Source organism: Coregonus clupeaformis, chromosome 11 (genome assembly GCF_020615455.1).
Source record: "Coregonus clupeaformis isolate EN_2021a chromosome 11, ASM2061545v1, whole genome shotgun sequence".
NCBI lineage: Eukaryota > Metazoa > Chordata > Actinopteri > Salmoniformes > Salmonidae > Coregonus > Coregonus clupeaformis.
Window position 1 is genome coordinate 39,040,198 of NC_059202.1, and position 18,520 is coordinate 39,058,717.

At 42.6% G+C, this 18,520-nt stretch overlaps 1 protein-coding gene across 1 annotated transcript in view; it reads right to left on the minus strand.

The window, feature by feature from the left end:
* Positions 1 to 210: 210 nt before the first annotated feature.
* Positions 211 to 18,520, minus strand: part of LOC121577187 (pleckstrin homology domain-containing family A member 5-like) — a 94,936-nt gene continuing 76,626 nt past the window's right edge. Inside the window, exons 14-26 of the mRNA XM_045223553.1 lie at positions 18,002 to 18,082; positions 17,397 to 17,546; positions 17,168 to 17,269; positions 16,082 to 16,237; positions 11,923 to 12,117; positions 11,072 to 11,189; positions 10,716 to 10,840; positions 3,156 to 3,443; positions 2,686 to 2,844; positions 2,272 to 2,405; positions 1,601 to 1,749; positions 1,107 to 1,255; positions 211 to 917 (exon numbers count right to left, since the gene is read on the minus strand). Of these exons, the coding sequence (XP_045079488.1) occupies positions 1,143 to 1,255; positions 1,601 to 1,749; positions 2,272 to 2,405; positions 2,686 to 2,844; positions 3,156 to 3,443; positions 10,716 to 10,840; positions 11,072 to 11,189; positions 11,923 to 12,117; positions 16,082 to 16,237; positions 17,168 to 17,269; positions 17,397 to 17,546; positions 18,002 to 18,082 (1,770 nt within the window). The 3' untranslated portion in view covers positions 211 to 917; positions 1,107 to 1,142. The remainder of the gene's footprint in view (positions 918 to 1,106; positions 1,256 to 1,600; positions 1,750 to 2,271; positions 2,406 to 2,685; positions 2,845 to 3,155; positions 3,444 to 10,715; positions 10,841 to 11,071; positions 11,190 to 11,922; positions 12,118 to 16,081; positions 16,238 to 17,167; positions 17,270 to 17,396; positions 17,547 to 18,001; positions 18,083 to 18,520) is intronic.

Sequence of the window (18,520 nt, forward strand, 5' to 3'; positions counted from 1 at the left end):
AAGAAGTTACAGGTCTGTGAGAGTCAGAAATATTGCTTGTTTGTAGGTGACCAAATACTTATTTTCCACCATAATTTGCAAATAAATTCATTTAAAATCCTACAATGTGATTTTCTGGATTTTTTCTCCTCAATTTGTCTGTCATAGTTGACGTGTATCTATGATGAAAATTACAGGCCTCTCTCATCTTTTTAAGTGGGAGAACTTGCACAATTGGTGGCTGACTAAATACTTTTTTTCCCCACTGTATAAAACAGAAATGGTTTGTACACTGGGATTGAATTACTATGCAGTGTTGTTTTTGTGTGATGAAAAATACATTTTAAAAACAGAACTAAAATGAATAAAAACTCAATATGAACTAAAATATGAACTAAAATGCAATAAGAGTTATAAAACAATGCTGAACAGTCGAACTCTTAAACTATGAAAGAATCAATGGCGTAACGGTGTGTGTGTGTGTGTGTATGACATCATCATCACAGCAGGTTTCAGTCCATATACTCTTGACACACACATCAGCCATATTCAAACAAACTACTCTAACAGCAACCAACAGTATCAATGTCTTATTATTGTATTTTTGTTGCAAAGTTGTGATCCCATGGGGGAAGAGAGGGAGGGGGGAGGTTGTGGTGGCGATGACGTCAAAGGGTGATGACATCACATGAAGTGACGCCATGGCACAGGAGGATGTGATGTCACAGTGAGGCATAGATTGAGCAGACAGCATGTAAGGCCCAGCGCATGGCGTGGTCCATTAATCTGTCTGTCCAGTACAGTTCTTTTGGTCTGCACTTTGTGCTGGGTGTATCATGTCCTTGTGTAGAGGTCTTCTTTACAGCAAACAGGAGCCTCCTCATCTCTCTGTTGTCACATCTCTCACCTGTAGGTCTTCATTGACGCCAGGGCCTGGGCTAAAAAGAGAGGGAGAGAAAAAAGAGAGGGAGAGAGAGACAGGTCAGACAGAGAGAGAGAAAAGGGGGAAAGATTTCTGTCCAAAATGTTGACAGCAATTGAAAGCCTGAGAGGCGGCAAGTGTAGAGAGAGCTGGAACAGAGAGTCTGAACAGAGAGGAGAGGCTGTGTAGAGAGGGAGGCTCTTACGGGCGATACTACACGCACTTATTGATGCAACTCCTATTACACACACATGAAGTGGGACCCATCAGTGAGCTGAGGTGGTGGTTGTGTGTTAGGAGGTGGAGATGAGGACGGTTGGAGCTCAGGAGGAGGTGAGGAGGACAAGCTGCGCACTGCAAACCACACAGGACCACACAGAACACACATGGACCACACAGAACACACATGGACCACACAGAACACACATGGACCACACAGAACACACATGGACCACACAGAACACACATGGACCACACACACGATCACACACAATGGCAAAAACAAACAAGTTGTGGGAAGTTAATGAATGACAAAACAAGTAAAGAAAATAAATGTTATACAAATCAAATGAATTCTGTTATGTGAATATGTGAATAAATCAATGTCCATACGACAAGGTCTTTCCAAGTAATCTCCACCATCTTTGTCACTATTAGTTTGGTTGGTCCTGCTCTACCTCCACCCATTCTGTGCTGTACCTGCGACCAGCTTGCTGCGTTTGGAAGCCTCAGCAGCCAGTTCATAGGAGATGTTGATCATCTTCTCCTGCTCGTGAGCTGTAGCCTCCTCATCAGCCTCCTCCTCTGGGCTCAGCACCACACCGGGAGGTGAGAGCACATTCTGCATACTGGAGAGACATATGGCATTTAGCTGACTGTTTTATCCAAAGCGACAAAGTATAGTGAGTACATTGGGATTGAACCCACAGCCACAACTTTTCCCATTTTACCAAGAGCTGAGCCACACAGGATGTTGTTGTTACGCACACCCACTTCAAATTGGTTGTTCCGCAAAACAATTACCCCGGCACAGGACAAAGTATTTTTCATACAAATAATGTCTGGTGTCTGACATTTAGAATGTAGAATGTTACACAGAACTGTCTTTGTACACTGTATACAGTATTTGCTGTATCCTGTACACTGGTAAACACCAGTCCTGACCAGCTGTAATAAATGACCTTTCACAGGCTGATTCAGATGCCTGGGAAAGATAAGTACATGTGGTTGAGTCATAGGTCGCTTTTCATTACCACAGTAATACCCTTTTGAAACTACTGAGCCAAGCTGAGCCGAACTGTACTTTGTTGGTCTGGATGTGCATCCACCATAGTACCTGCAACCAAACTAAAGGACAACATGAAAAGTACCTGTTTTTGGCGATGAGGGCTTTAATGCGGTCCACTTTCTTCTGTTTGTCAGCCTCCTGCTCTGGGCTGAGAGCCTCCTCTGGATCTGACTCTACATAACGCTCTGGAATCAACACCTTCTCAGGGACTGACAACTAGAGAGAGGGAGAGAAAATGGTATGGTGTTAGAGAGATGATACCACAGATGATAATGACAGACACTATGCCCTGTTCAAATATCCTCTCTGCCCCTTCCCCTTGGCCGTAACCCTTCAATAACTGTAGATCTGTAAGGTTGAATCGATATGGTGTAAGCTCCACCACTACACTGCTTATTCCAATCCAGACCCTTCAGATCTACAGATCTTAGGGCCAAGGGGAAGGGAGTGATTTGGGACCAGGCGACAGACATTAATGTCCCCCCCGCTTTCCTACCTCTCTGTCCATGTTGTAGTGGTCAGTGTGCGAGGCCTCTTTGAGTCGTGCTATCTCCTCGGCAGGCGTCTCCTGCTCTCTGACCACTTCCTGTTCTCTGAGTGACGCCTCCAGCTCCAGGATGTCACTGCTCATCAACTCGTCACGCTGACGACAGTTCTGGAACACGACATATGACTCTTGATTGTAAATTCTATATATTACAGTAAATGAAATTAGCCCTGGGTTGTGTTCATAAAGGTACACACAGCAAACTGTTTTACAACGGAAGATGACAATGTCTTATTGGACAAGTTCAGATACGTCTCTGTTTCAGATACTTCTCTGTCTCAGTAAGTCTCTGTTTCTGAAAGTTTTCATCTGTTTCGTGCCTACTGAACACAACCTTGGTGTGTGAACCAACCTGGAGCTCAGGTCAGATATGTATGCTTACATAGTGCTCTGGTGTGCATTCTGGTGCATCTACCTACCTGCAGGCTATGGAATGGGTTCTTCTTGGTGAACGAGGGGCTTCGTGAGGGTGTTGGTGTGTTACTGTGACTGTGTGGATGGCTGTGTGTGTTCTCCTGCGGGCCTAGCTGTCCCTGCTGTGGGCTGTTGGTCCCCAGGATGTGAAGCCCCTTCTTCTTCTCTCTTAGCGCCCCCTGTTGGTGTCTCCTGATTCTCTCCAGCTGTTCCTCTACACTCATCCTGGGCCTGCCACTCTCCTTCTCCACAGCCCCACCACACAACTGGTCTACTGCACTGCGGGGACGCTCCTAGAGGGGAACAGAGAATTGGTTAGAGAGGGACACAGGATACATGCAGGAAACTCACATGACGCATATTATATGACACACAGCTGCTCTACAACACAGTGAGGTCGCTCCTTTGGGGAGTGAATAGAAAACATGCTCACAGTTGGACACAGCATAGCACACGGCACACATGCACAAGTAGGCACGAGCGCACACACACACATACACTAACGTGACATTAATGGCTGTAAAAAAAAAACGACATCTGCCAACCCTGTGCCGATGATCGATGCCCCAAGATGAATTACCGATGATCACAGCACTTCATGGATACAGTGGATTATAGTTCAACACTGCGAGGTGTATGCATGCATGACTGTAAGTTGCTTTGGATAAAAGTGTCTGCTAAATGGCATACACTGAATGTACAAAACATTAGGAACACATGCTCTTTCCATGACGTAGACTGACCAGGTGAAAGCTATGATCCCTTATTAATGTCACCTGTTAAATCCACTTCAATCAATGTATATGAAGGGGAGGAGACCAGTTAAAGAAGGATTTTTAAGCCTTGAGATAATTGAGACATGGATTGTGTATGTGTGCCATTCAGAGGGTGAATGGGCAAGACAAAATATTTAAGTGCCTTTGAACAGGGTATGGTAGTGGTGCCAGGTGCACCGGTTTGAGTGTGTCGAGAACTGCAACGCTGCTGAATTTTTCACTCTCAACACTTTCCTGTGTGTATCAAGAACGGTCCACCACCCAAAAGATGTCCAGCCAACTTGACACAACTGTGGGAAGCATTGGGGTCAACATGGGCCAGCATCCCTGTGGAATGCCTTCGATACCTTGTAGAGTCCTTGCCCAGACAAATTGAGGCTTTTCTGAGCCCAAAAGGGGGTGCAACTCAATATTAGTAAGGTGTTCCTAATGTTTTGTATACTCAGTGTACATTATGTATTATAAAGGACTTCAGAAAAGTGTACCGCAACTGGGCAACATTTGTGAAGATTGCGTCTCCAAAATCGCACCTTTTTGAGGACAAAGTAACGAGGCTGATGCACATCGCAAGTTTTGACTTCCCAACAGCAGCGGCTCACTTTGAGCAGGCCAAGGTCCGCCGCAAAAACAAGTAATCTAGAGGTGAATTATTGTGTTCGTAGACAGCCATGTTTAGTTATTTATTAATTACAATGTTCATGCCAAGGCTAAATTAAATTAGAGATGCATAGATTGTATTTGAAAACAGCTGTGTTTTGTTATTTATTAATTAAAATGTGTATACAAATAGCCTATATGACAGGTTGTTCGCAAATTATATTATAAAAATATAACATTTTGAAGTTGTGTTTTATTACTGTGTAGGCGATACCTTACGAATATGGGTGTCCCTAAAAGGTTTGTTCTTTTTTAAATTATATTCATTTATAATTTATAGCAGGCATGAAGACGCAACGGCAATATTTTGCTTTTCAATAAAACCGGTCATGTTGGTATAAGAACATCGTTCTACTTCATTTTATTACAACTTTACAGGTTAATTTCTATTCTGTTAAGATTCATTACCATAATCGAAATGCGATTTCTGACGCCATAATGGGTTACGAATATGGGTGTCCCATAAATTAGTCAAGTAAATTAAAATCTTGCCGGTCACGTTGTCCGGTGCCACATTTTTCTAACAGAAACCCTGGTGTGTGTGTTTGTGTGTCCTGGACCCTGTCCTGGCCCTGAGGAGGGCCCGGCGGCCTACTGTCAGAACCACTCACTGGGTCTGTCTGCCTGGGTCTCCTCTCTATTGCCCGACTGTGACTGAGCCACACTCCTAGCATTGCAAGCTATGTGGCTGAAATAGACCACAGCCTACAGGGACGGGTGACTGTGTCTGTGTGTTGAAGGGTAAATTTATGGACTCATGCAAACTCTTCAGCAACCACGCAACCACGCACGCAGGAACCCGCGCGCGCGCACACACACACGGCTCTAGACTAACCTTTTCCACTGGTCGCACCAATTTCTCCCAAAAAAGATCCCAGATAGTGACCTGACCTGTGCCCCATAATGTACCTGTGTAACAACAGTGAATGTAATAACACCGGTAAATGTAATAGCTTTTCTATTTGTAATAACTTTTTCGATTTTTTTATGTCATAAACCCGGTAAATGTAATAACTTGCCGGTAAACGTAATAAACGTAATACAATGGTGAGCAGTAAAGGTAATAACGGTTTCCGCTAAATGGAATAAGTTATTACATTAATTGGTGGTTATTACATTAACTGGTGAGTAACAACTTTTTTAATGAATAAAGTAACAACTTCAAACAATTATGTAATAACATAGCAAAATCTATGTTTTGATATACTACTTAGATCAATTTGATGCACATACCACACCCCCCTTGCCAATTAAAACACAACCAAACCATGCACATCATACAGGAATACTCATACATAGAGCCCGACCGATATGTTTAAAAAAAAAACTGATACGTTTCTGATTTTATCCATACAGATAACCGATTTCTTCCGATTTTTTATTATTATAGCTGGAATTAAGAAAAAAAGTATCTGTATGGATTGTGCTTAAAATAGCCCTACAAAGATACTCAGAAAGCTGATTTCTTAAATTTGAAGAAAGAACATTAATGTAAGCACTGCATAACATTTAGGAGCACCAGAAATATGGTCTGGTGAAAGGAGGATGAACTGCACTGATTCCATCCAAAAATGTGCCTAGGTTCTGAAGACAACGACATAGGACATTTTCTATGTATTGGTATTTAGCCATGTTTTCATTAATAAATTAATTAGGCCCTAATCTATGGATTTCACATGACTGGGCAGGGGCGCAGCCATGGGTGGGCCTGGGAGGGCATAGGCCCACCCACTTGGGAGCCAGGCTGACCCACTGGGGAGCCAGGCCCAGCCAATCAGAATGAGTTCTTCCCTACAAAAGGGCTTTATTACAGACATAAATACTTCGGAGCAGATGCGGAAGGCCGACATAGACGGATGTGGTGGATTGAACGCTCAAGTTTTCTGTTTTTTTTGTCTTATTTCTTGTTTGTTTCACAATAGAAAATATTTAGCATCCACAAAGTGGTAGGCATGTTGTGTAAATCAAATGATACAAACAAAAAAATCCATTTTAATTCCAGGTTGTAAGGCAACAAAATAGGAAAAATACCAAGGGGGGTGTATTCTGTTTTTTTGCTTTTGATAGTGTGCAGATTCAGAAATTCTTTGTCAATATATTCTGTCTGTATATTATGTTTATTATCTATATTAACCATTTCACCGAATCAAATTCCTGGTATATGTAAATGTCCTTTGCGAATAAAGGTGATTCTGAATGTTATTGAACAATATAACATTTATTTAATGCTTCATATGCTTACAGAGCTTGGGCTTAGCCCATCATAATATTATATTATTTGACTCCATACTCCAAACAATGTATAGCCTCAAATATTGCCTCAAGGATGATTTACAGAACCACGTTCATTACAGTCCACTACCTATGTCACTTCCTCACAGATACCTAACTAGGTCACAGCACCAATGGGACAGACTGGTGTCTAACCTAGGTCTCCTGCAGGCTACAAGACTATGTTACCCTGCTAAACGTAGGCAGGGAGCTTACACAAATCTTTAGTTGAATTACACCTAGTTGAATTACACCAACATTACTTTTCAGGTACCATGAGTAAGGCACTTTGCCCATTAATTGCTACAAGGGCAAGGCTGAGCCTGTTCTGCTCCAAGCCTGTTCTGTGTCATAGGGTTGGGTACAGTGACAAAAGAAAAATCTTTCCATTATACAATACTTTTATTTTGAAATAAAATGCTACCTGAGTATGTATGTGTGTGTTATTCTGTCACATGCCTATGTGTTCCTGTGAGTGTGTGTGCATTTGTGTGTGTGTTTGTAATACATGTTGAGTGTGTATGTGTGGGTATATACCAGTACGTGTGTTTTGGCAACACCAAAGGGGTCGTACATACACTACTAGTCAAAAGTTTGGACACACCTAACGGTAGCTAACACACTTTTGTACATCGCGCTGTTCTGTCCATTTGACCTTATTTTAGCGCCCCAAAAACGTAATACTTCCAGGTCAACTGTAATATGAATACCATTGTAAAGCACAATTTCTCCCCTTTCCAGCAAAGTCAATGACGAGACCTTCATGCTGCCCGTCTCTGCATGATTGAAGAAAGCAATGGAGCTCCGCCGGGTCTTTATAAAACTGGCGGGTGAGGAAGCGAAAGCTGCTGCGTCATAGTGAAAGGGGGAGATATGTTGTGTGGGGAACCAGCTTTTTTCACCCGATTTGTCCAAGTTATCACCTCTAAAATGTAAATAAAACACTATAAAGAGTTATATAAATGTCTCATTACATACCCATTTGAAGGTTTGTGTCGAATTTGAATAGGGTTTTTAGGGCGGCGCTAAATGTATCTTCACAATTAAACTGTGGGTGTCACGGTTTTTGATGAGTCATGATGGCTCACAGTGATTACGCAAAAAATTAACAATTGATTGAATTAACTACTGATGAACTCACGAGTAATTAACTTTACACTCACCATTGATCATTTCTTGTTTTTAATCTGCGAGAGAAGCGCTACACCTGGTGGAAAGAGGCTGTACGGCACAGAATGAGTTGAATAATGCGTGCCGTACGTTATGTCGTGACATGTCCCACTTTAACGTACAGCGTCAGCAGGGTCCGTTTTTTTCAACTTTTCTCCAATTCTATTGGTCCATTACCATGTCAATCAAGGCTGAATCAAAACTTAGTTCACTCCCCGGATTTTGATGCCAACACAGTCGCTACAGTCCCATTAGTTTTCATTGCTGCGGTTGCCCACATACATAAGGAATATATTTTATATTTGAGATTCTTCAAATAGCCACCCTTTGCCTTGATGACAGCTTTGCACACTCTTGGCATTCTCTCGACCAGCTTCACCTGGAATGCTTTTACAACAGTCTTGAAGACATTGATTTTGGAATGTTATTACATGATCGGTTGAAGTTATTATGTTATTCATCAAAAAAGTTGCTACTGAACTGATACCGTAATAACCACTGGATAACAAAATTATTATTATTATGTTATCCGGTGGTTATTACGGTATCAGTTCAGTAGTGTGACTGTGCATGTGTGTACATTTCAATGTTAGCTTGTGAGTGTCTCTATATATCAGTATTCCTGTATGATGTGCATGAGTTTGTTTGTGTTGTAATTGGCAGTGGGTGGTGGTACGTGTATAAAATTGAGGCAAGCAGTACATAAAAACATCTTATTAGATGATTGGTTGAAGTTATTACATTATTTATAAAAAAGTTGTTACTAACCGGTAAATGTAATAACCACCGGTAAATGTAATAACTTATTACATTTAGCAGAAAAAGTTATTATGTGTACCGTTCAACATTTTATTATGTTTACCGGAAAGTTATTACATTTACCGGGTTTATTTAGTTAACAATAGAAAAGTTATTACAAATAGAAAAGTTGTTACATTTACCAGTGTTTTACATTTACCATTGCTACAACCTGCTTTCCATACAGAACCAGGCAAATAATGAATAGCCATCTTTTAAATTAACATGCCCTTGCAGGGCTTGACGTTCAGGTAAATGTTCCAGTGCCACTGGAAGCTACTAGCCCAAATGAAAAGAATACTGGCTCGGGAAAGCGAATGATGCGCGCATCATTTAAATGCTATCTTTAATTTGTGGGTTAAGCAAGTAGCCTATCCTCCATACACAAATAATTTTAACTTGACAATATCATATTTACAATCTCAAAAAAGCTGTTATTGTTAGTGATTTTGAACAGTCACTCTACAGTTGTAGATAAAATTAGTTAAATCTTTCGGTAAATTATCTTTTCCCGGTTGAATTTTTCCCGGTTTTCCTATTTATTTTCAGGTTTTCACTCTCAAATTCACACTTCTTTATAGAAAAACTACAACAATTGGATGTTCTAAGTCCACAACAATGCTTAAAACACATCAGGAGACCACTTTTGAGGTCTTGGAACAATACAAATTATATATAATTTGGAGGGTGTAGTTGCCCTTTAATTCAATTGTGCGGCTTGCAGCATGTTTGTACTGTGTAGGCTACATGTGATGGCAGAGTTCGCAAAACAAATGACCCGCAATTGATACAAGTCATCATGATATCATTCTGCCAGGTAGGCCTACTTTGCAGTCAACATTGTGAAGGTTTTTTGGGAAAGCCTTTAGAAATGTTCATTCAAACAGCGCATGATGACTGAATTGTGCATTGCAAAGATTCAACCAAGACTTCGGACCAAACCTTTTGAATACCTGGTTTGTATACCCACTGTTGCATACCCATTGCTGTTTGAATACATTTTGATAATACAAAAATCAAATAGTGAACCAAAAACTAACGTGACCAGCCCAACATTTTGTACTGGCACAATAGCGACCAATGAAAAATTGGTGTCGCACTGCCAAGTCAAAGGGTAGCTTATGCAAGTGTTTTGGTCGCAGTTTTGAGCCCTGACACTAACATAGCTGGCACACCAGAGAAGTGGGCACACACTCCGTACAGAAGGCAACCACACCCGTCACTGACTATCCTAATAACATGGTGAGTCGTTTTAAGAGGAGCTGTGGAGGCCTTTGGTCCTCATAACTGTGTGTATAAATCAAGGTTTGCTATATTTGATTCCAGCCCTGTAGGAAAGCATGAGTCACAGACCCACCCTAGCCACAGTGTGTGTCACACCCTAGAACACAACATTAGGGGCTCGCCCTGCACCCTGCCCTCCTCCACATCAACAGCAACAAACAATGACACAAAGAAAGCCACTATGAAATGTTTCCACCACTGTAAAAGGCTTTAGAGTAGATACTGAAGTTGTGGTGGCCATTTTGCCACTCTACACACTGATCCATCATGAATTCCAATGGTTGTTGTCACTAACAGGCTGCCTGCAGAGTGAGCACTGACATTGGGACAAATAAACTATAGGCAGTGTATGTACAGCTGGCAGACTTTGAATGGTTCTGGATTGCGGTTTGTTAACCCTATGCCTGACCTTAACACTTAGCCTAATATCACCCCCTTAACCAATTCCACTTTAGATATGATCTAATATCCAATTCCTTAACTATATTGATTATGTCCATACATCTCAGACACACTTGCCATGCGTGGGTCTGGCCTCCTGCCTTTCCTCAGGGTAACTACACTGATCATGCGACACACACACACACACACACACACACACACACACACATTCACCATGCGTGGGTCTGGCCTCCTGCCCTTCCTCAGTGTGACGTAGGAGGCGATGGTGGAAGACTCCGCTATCATGGGAGATTTGGTTCTGGGGGGAACGATACCAACGGGGTACGACATTCCTGGAGGGAAAAACAGAAATATTAAAGTTATGTAACACATCTGAGCTCATACAGCTTCTGAATAGTGAAGATAGTTCTGCTATTAGTTTAGTAATGCTGCTAACATAGAGTAGCACCTCTATCCAGGGTCATGTTCATTAGGGCACCCCGTAAAAAAAAAAAATCTATTTGGACAAGGTCAATTAGTCCCTCCCTCTTTCATTCCATTTGGGAGTGTTTTCTACTGTGTACCTTTGGTGTTGGAGGGGTCTCTGTCAGACTGTTCAGATCTGTCCTCTCCGTTGGTCTCGTCCACCTCGGCTACAGTGGTGAGCTCTGGTTCACTCTTATACAACCTGTAGTCAGGACCCTACAGGGGTACATGAGAGAGAGATCAGTCAGTACACAAAGATACATGACAGGAGAAAGATCAGTACACGCACTGACATCAGAAGAGATGGGTGACAAAATGATTTATTCACAATAAAGACATGCTGATAAGCTCAAATCAAAATGTTATATTTCCATGATCTGCTAAAGAAATGGACAATAAAGTGTTCATAAATCACAAAGCTCAAAATGAGAATTGAAAGGACAACAAACCAACCAACCAACCATACAATACAAACAAAATCAGTGAAGTTAACTGAAATAACCTCCAAAACGACAGAAACTAATCAACACAAACAAAATAAAACAAACAAATGTGAATGATTCACAAAGAAAGCTGAACGAAACAGATGTACGTATGATCAGCACCAAACACAGGATGAAGCCTTCTATGAAGAAAATAAAAAGAACCCAAAAATACATCCACATTTATGACGAGGAAGGGTTGAGGGAAAACTCAAAAGAATCCCAAAATAATAATAAGTCCACCAAAATAATATTGAAATATTAAATCGAAAAAGAGGGGGCAAAGCAAGTGGATAAAGGAACATCATACATATATTGGTCCTTATGATGAGGAAAAACTGAAAAGAATCCAAAAATAAGCACCAAAATGATACTGAAAAAAACAAAAACAAGAGGGGGATCAACGCGATCATGAGTGATGACAGCGCCGCAGGGGTAATGACATAAGTCAGAGGTCAACAGCTTACGCTGTGTGTTCCGTTTCTCTGGCCGGCCTTCCGGTCCCTATCCTCGGAACCCCGGTGGGGTGGCGGTCGCCCGCTGGAGGTAACGGGAGAGGGCAGGTGGGGTATGGCAGCAAGGTTGGGCTGGTTGGGCTCGTAGGCCTGGGGTAGGGGCGGCCGCGGGGGAGCCGAGAGGTTCTCCACTTCCAACTCCTCCTCCTGGAGATGTTATTTAACCTTTATTTATACAGGTTGTACTAATTTTTGTGTGATCAATTTTGTTATTGTTAAGACAGATACACATCATACACATGAACAAAAACCTGAGACAAGACTAAACAGCACTAACTTTTTCACTCCCACAGGACTTCCACAACCCATAAGTGTCAGAAGCTCTTGTTTACAAGAGAGAGCTGTTCAAGATGGCAGCACTTAAAATTATATAAATACACATACAGTGTATTCGGAAAGTATTCAGACCCCTTCACCTTTTGTTATGTTACAGCCTTATTCTAAAATTGATTAAATAAAAAAATGTAATCATCAATCTACACACAATACCCCATAATGACAAAGTGAAAACAGTGTATTTTTGCACATTTATAAAAATATTAAACCAGAAATACCTTATTTACAGACACTACTGGTCAAAATATATTTTATATTTGAGATTCTTCAAATAGCCACTCTTAGCCTTGATGACAGCTTTGCACACTCTTGGCATTCTCTCAACCAGCTTTATGAGTTAGTCACCTGGAACGCATTTAGATTAACATGTGTGCCTTCTTAAAAGTTAATTTTTGGAATTTCTTTAATTGTTAATGCGTTTGAGCAAATCAGTTGTGTTGTGACAAGGTAGTGGTGGTATACAGATGATAGCCCTATTTGGTAAAAGACCAATTCCATATTATGGCAAGAACAGCTCAAATAAGCAAAGAGAAACGAGAGTCCATCATTACTTTAAGACATGAAGGTCAGTCAATACGGACAATTTCAAGAACTTTGAAAGTTTCTTCAAGTGCAGCAGCAAAAACCATCAAGTTCTATGATGAAACTGGTTCTCATTAGGACCACCACAGGAATGGAAGACCCAGAGTTACCTCTGCTGCAAAGAAACCACTTCTAAAGGACACCAATAAGGAGAAGAGACCTGCTTGGGCCAAGAAACACGAGCAATGGACATTAGACCGGTGGAAATTTGTCCTTTGGTCTGGAGTCCAAATTTGAGATTTTTGGTTCCAACCGCTGTGTCTTTGTGAGACGCGGTGTGGGTGAACGGATGATCTCCACATGTGTATTTCCCACCATAAAGCATGGAGGAGGAGGTGTTATGGTGCGGGGTGCTTTGCTGGTGACACCGTATGTGATTTATTTAGAATTCAAGGCACACTTAACCAGCATGGCTACCACTGCATTCTGCAGCGATACGCCATTCCCATCTGGTTTGGGCTTAGTGAGATAATCATTTGTTTTTCAACAGGACAATGACCCAACACACCTCCAAGCTGTGTAAGGGCTATTTTACCAAGAATGAGAGTGATGGAGTGCTGCATCAGATGACCTGGCCTCCACAATCCCCCGACCTCAACCAAATTGAGATGGTTTGGGATGAGTCGGACCACAGAGTGAAGTAAAAGCAGCCAACAAGTGCTCAGCATATGTGGGAACTCCTTCAAGACTGTTGGAAAAGCATTCCAGGTGAAGCTGCTTGAGAGAATGCCAAGAGTGTGCAAAGCTGTCATCAAGGCAAAGGGTGGCTATTTATAGAATCTCAAATATAAATTATATTTATTTTGATTTGTTTAACACTTTTTTGGTTACTACATGATTCCACATTTGTTATTTCATAATTTTGATGTCTTCACTATTATTCTACAATGTAAAAAAAATAGTAAAAATAAAGAAAAAACCTTGAATGAGTAGGTGTTCGAAAACTTTTGACCGGTACTGTAAGTATTCAGACCCTTTGCTATGAGACTCGAAATTGAGCTTAGGTGCGTCCTGTTTCCATTGATCATCCTTGGAATGTTTCTACAACTTGATTGGAGTCCACCTGTGGTAAATTCAATTGATTGGACATGAGTTGGAAAGGCACACACCTGTCTATATAAGGCCCCACAGTTGACAGTGCATGTCAGAGCAAAAACCAAGCCATGAGGTAGAAGGAATTGTCCGTAGAGCTCTGAGACAGGATTGTGTCGAGGCACAGATCTGGGGAAGGGTACCAAACAAATGCTGCAGCATTGAAGGTCCGGAAGAACACAGTGGCCTCGATCATTCTTAAAATGGAAGAAGTTTGGAACCACCAAGACACTTCCTAGAGCTGGACGCCTGGCCAATCAGGGCTTTACGGTAGAGTGGTCAGATGGAAGCCACTCCTCAGTAAAAGGCACATGACAGTCCGCTTGGAGTTTGCCAAAAGGCACCTAAAGGACTCTCAGACCATGAGAAACAAGATTATTTGGTCTGATAAAACCAAGATTGAACTCTTTGGCCTGAATGCCAAGTGTCACGTCTGGAGGAAACCTGGCACCATCCCTACGGTGAAGCATGGTGGTGGCAACGTCATGATGTGGGGATGTTTTTCAGCGGCAGGGACTGGGAGAATAGTCAGGATCGCGGGAAAGATGAATGGAGCAAAGTACAGCGAGATCCTTGATGAAAACCTGCTCCAGAGCACTCAGGACTTTAGACTGGGGCGAAGGTTCACCTAACAACAGGACAATGACCCTAAGCACACAGCCAAGACAACGCAGGAGTTGCTTCGGAACAAGTCTCTGAATGTCCTTTAGTGGCCCAGCCAGAGCCCGGACTTGAACCCGATCGAACATCTCTGGAGAGACCTTAATTTAGCTGTGCAGCGACGCTCCCTATACAACCTGACAGAGCTTAAGAGGATCCGCAGAAAATGATGGGAGAAACTCCCCAAATACAGGTGTGCCAAGCTTGTAGCGTCATACCCAAGAAGACTCGAGGCTGTAATTGCTGCCAAAAGGTGCTTTAACAAAGTACTGAGTAAAGGGTCTGAATACTTATGTAAATGTGATAGTACAGTTTTTTTACATTGTCAAAAATGTATAAAAACCTGTTTATGTTTTGTCATTATGGGGTATTGTGTGTAGATTAAAAAACTATTTTATCCATTTTAGAATAAGGCTGTTATGTAACAAAATGTGGAAAAAGTCAAGGGGTCTGAATACTTTCCTAATGCACTGTATACATGGCAGAGATCACACAGGGTAGGGCAGAGCAGGCAGGAGGACAAGGTGACACATGTACCCCGCCCGCAGTGGCTGGGTGGCAGCTGGGTTGGACAGGGCCTCCGATCTCATTATAGAGAGTCACAGTACATCACCCAGGGACAAGGTCACTGACTTACACATCTAACACTGCACATGACAGCCCACTCAGAGGAATCCAACCATCTATGACATCAAGAGAGGAAGGATAGAGCCTCCTCTGAGCAGAGCCTCTCACAAACTAGATACTGTACTTACAGGCAGTCTAGTATACAGATTTACACTGAGTATACAAAACATTAGGGAAACGCCTTCCTAATATTGAGTTGCACCCCTTTTGCCCTCAGAACAGCCTCAATTCATTGGGGCATGGACTCTACAACAGGGTTCACCAACTGGCGGCCCACGGGCAGAATTTGGCCCCCGGGTGGTTTTATTTGGCCCCCCAATTTATCTGAGCGGGGATTGAATTTTCATTGTTGGACATAAAACAATGGTAAAAACTCCAGGAAATCAGCTCCAAGTGATTTTAATTTGGAAAATCTGTTCCCAAGTATTTCCATGTATTATAGAGAGACACATGATCATATACAAATGTAAGCAAGGTTTGAAATTATTATGTTTTAGTCAAATATTATATCTGTTTGGGCTTCTTGCGATCAATTTGCAGTCAACAAATGATTTGTTATCATGTTCTGGCCCCCGACCATCCGCTTAAGAAAAAATCACCCTGCGGCTGAATATAGTTGATGATCCCTGCTCTACAAGGTGTCAAAATCCACAGGGATGCTGGCCCATGTTGACTCCAATGCATCCCACAGTTGTGTCAAGTTGGCTGGATGTCCTTTGGGTGGTGGAGCATTCTTGATACACTGTTGAGCGTGAAAAAATGTTTTGTACACACAGTGTATGTGTGTGCACATTTGTGCATGTGTGCTCCTCACCTCACTCTTGTGTTGGTTGGAGATGGGCGTGGAGCAGTAGTATCCCTGTGTGTCTGAGCTCCTCTGGGCCTTGTTCTTGCTGAGGGCTTCCATCACGTCCTGGATCCTCCACAGCTCCTTCTGGATGTGGACATGCTGCTGGCTGGGGGGCTCCGTCTGACAGAGAGAAAGAGATACATGTAAAAAGGGTGGCTCTGTCTGAACACACACACACACAGAGACTATAAATTAACAATAAAAGTTGAACAGAAAGATACATTTCATTTGAAAAAAAAAAACAGGAGATGATAAAAGTCAATGAGAGAGAGCGAGAGAGAGAGAGCGAGAGAGAGAGAGCGAGAGAGAGAGAGAGAGAGAGAGAGAGAGAGAGAGAGAGATAGAGAGAGAGAGAGAAAGAAAGAGAAAGAGAGATAGAAAGAGAGAGAGGGAGAGAGTAAGGCTGACCATGCTCCTATGCCAGCGAGACCTTGTATTAGGCTTGTGGCTGAGGGATAAGGAAAGAGAGGAGCAGATAATGAGCCACTCCCTGCTGATGACAGGCCTGTGTGTGTCTATGAAGGGCACTGAGGCTATATTAATTAATCTGGGCTCTGACTGACTGAGGATTACATGAATAAAGGGAGGAATGAAAAGAGAGGGATATAAGAGAGAAAGAAAGAGAGAGAAAAAGAGAGAGAAAACACAGCCCTCGGATCTAATTAAAATCTGCCCCTCTCACAGTGTTGTGATCAATCACCTGCCTTACAGCTTTATTTCCCCACTGATGCTATTACCCCTCTATCAGCTACAGGATAGGGGAGAAATGGAGAGGGAGTGAGAGATAGAGAGGAATGAATGGATGGATAAATGGATGGATGGATGAATGGACAGCTGGATGGACGGATCCGATCCTACCTCACTAAATAGGAAACCATTCATCACTCTCAATAGCTACCCCTCCGACACTCTCAAAGTCACACAGGGTGTGCCCCAGGGCTCCCTGCTGGGACCCCTACTCTTCATAATCGACATACTCCCACTACCACAGAGTAAGGCAGAGTAATGCAGGGGTTAATGGTTTTTGTTGTTGTTGTTGTTGTTGTGTACCTGAGGGCTTCCCAGTGCCTCTAGTTGCTCCAGCAGGTTGTTCTTGGCCAATGAGACGTCTCCCTCCATCTTCTCATAATTCCTCCATGACCGCTCCAACTCCTGGGGAGAGGAAGAGAGTCAATGACATCGCCTCATATCATACACACAGACTCTTCTCCCAGGCATGCAGTGTTTGTGCGTGTGTGTGTGTTTGTGTGCGTGTAGTGTAGTGTATACATATACTCACAGTGTTAACTCTGAATAGCTCTCTACAGGTACTGAGCAAGCCACTCTGTAGCACTTCACTCTGCTGGATGACACTGTGTACAGCGGCTGGGTTTTCAAAGCCCATCTCTATCTCCTGACTGGCCGACAGCAGGGCCATCTCCAGGGTATGCTGTGGAGGGGACCACCATTAGAGAACAACAACACACAAAGCCTTTCCATCTCTACTAGAAGAAGGTTATCATTAGCATCATCGCTAACGGCTACACAAAGTGTAGACATATGCGCGCAACGGCATACACACAGACAGGGCCATTCCTGTGCCGTTTCAGAAAGTTGCAGGAAAATACGAATCACTGATGCATTTTGTTCATGGCTTATGATTAACTTGGGGAAATTAATGCATTTTCGAATAAGTTCAATACATTTGAGTTGATTTCCTACTATTAAGTTCAATAAAACATTGTATATTGTTGAATTCCGTTTCAATGTCTGGATTCCGTGATTCCGTCCGCAATGTGGATTTTACACCTCTATATTGAATCCACTCCATGTGTTAGAGGCTTTGTTAAGTAAGTGGTGAGGAGACATCACATCAGCAGGGTGTATTGCAGACAGATCCATTACCTTCTCTCTGTGTAGCTGCTGTAGCTTGTCCTCCTGCGTCCGGACAACCCTGTCCTGTTCACACAACCTGCTCAGCTTGGCCTGAGTAGGAGAACAGAAACAATCCGATCAGATGATGTACACTATATGACCAAAAGTATGTGGATACCTGCTCGTCGAACATCTCATTCCAAAATCATGGGCATTGATATGGAGTTGGTCCCCCCTTTGCTGCTATAACAGCCTCCACTCTTCTGGGAAGGCTTTCCACTAGATGTTGGGACATCGCTGCGGGGACTTGCTTCCATTCAGCCACAAGAGCATTAGTGAGGTCGGGCACTGATGTTGGGCGATTAGGTCTGGCTCGCAGTTGGCGTTCCAATTCATCCCAAAGGTGTTCGATTGGGTTGAGGTCAGGGCTCTGTGCAGGCCAAATTCTTCTACACCGATCTCGACAAACCATTTCTGTATGGACCTCGCTTTGTGCATGGGGGCATTGTCATGATGAAACAGGAAAGGGCCTTCCCCAAACTGTTGCCA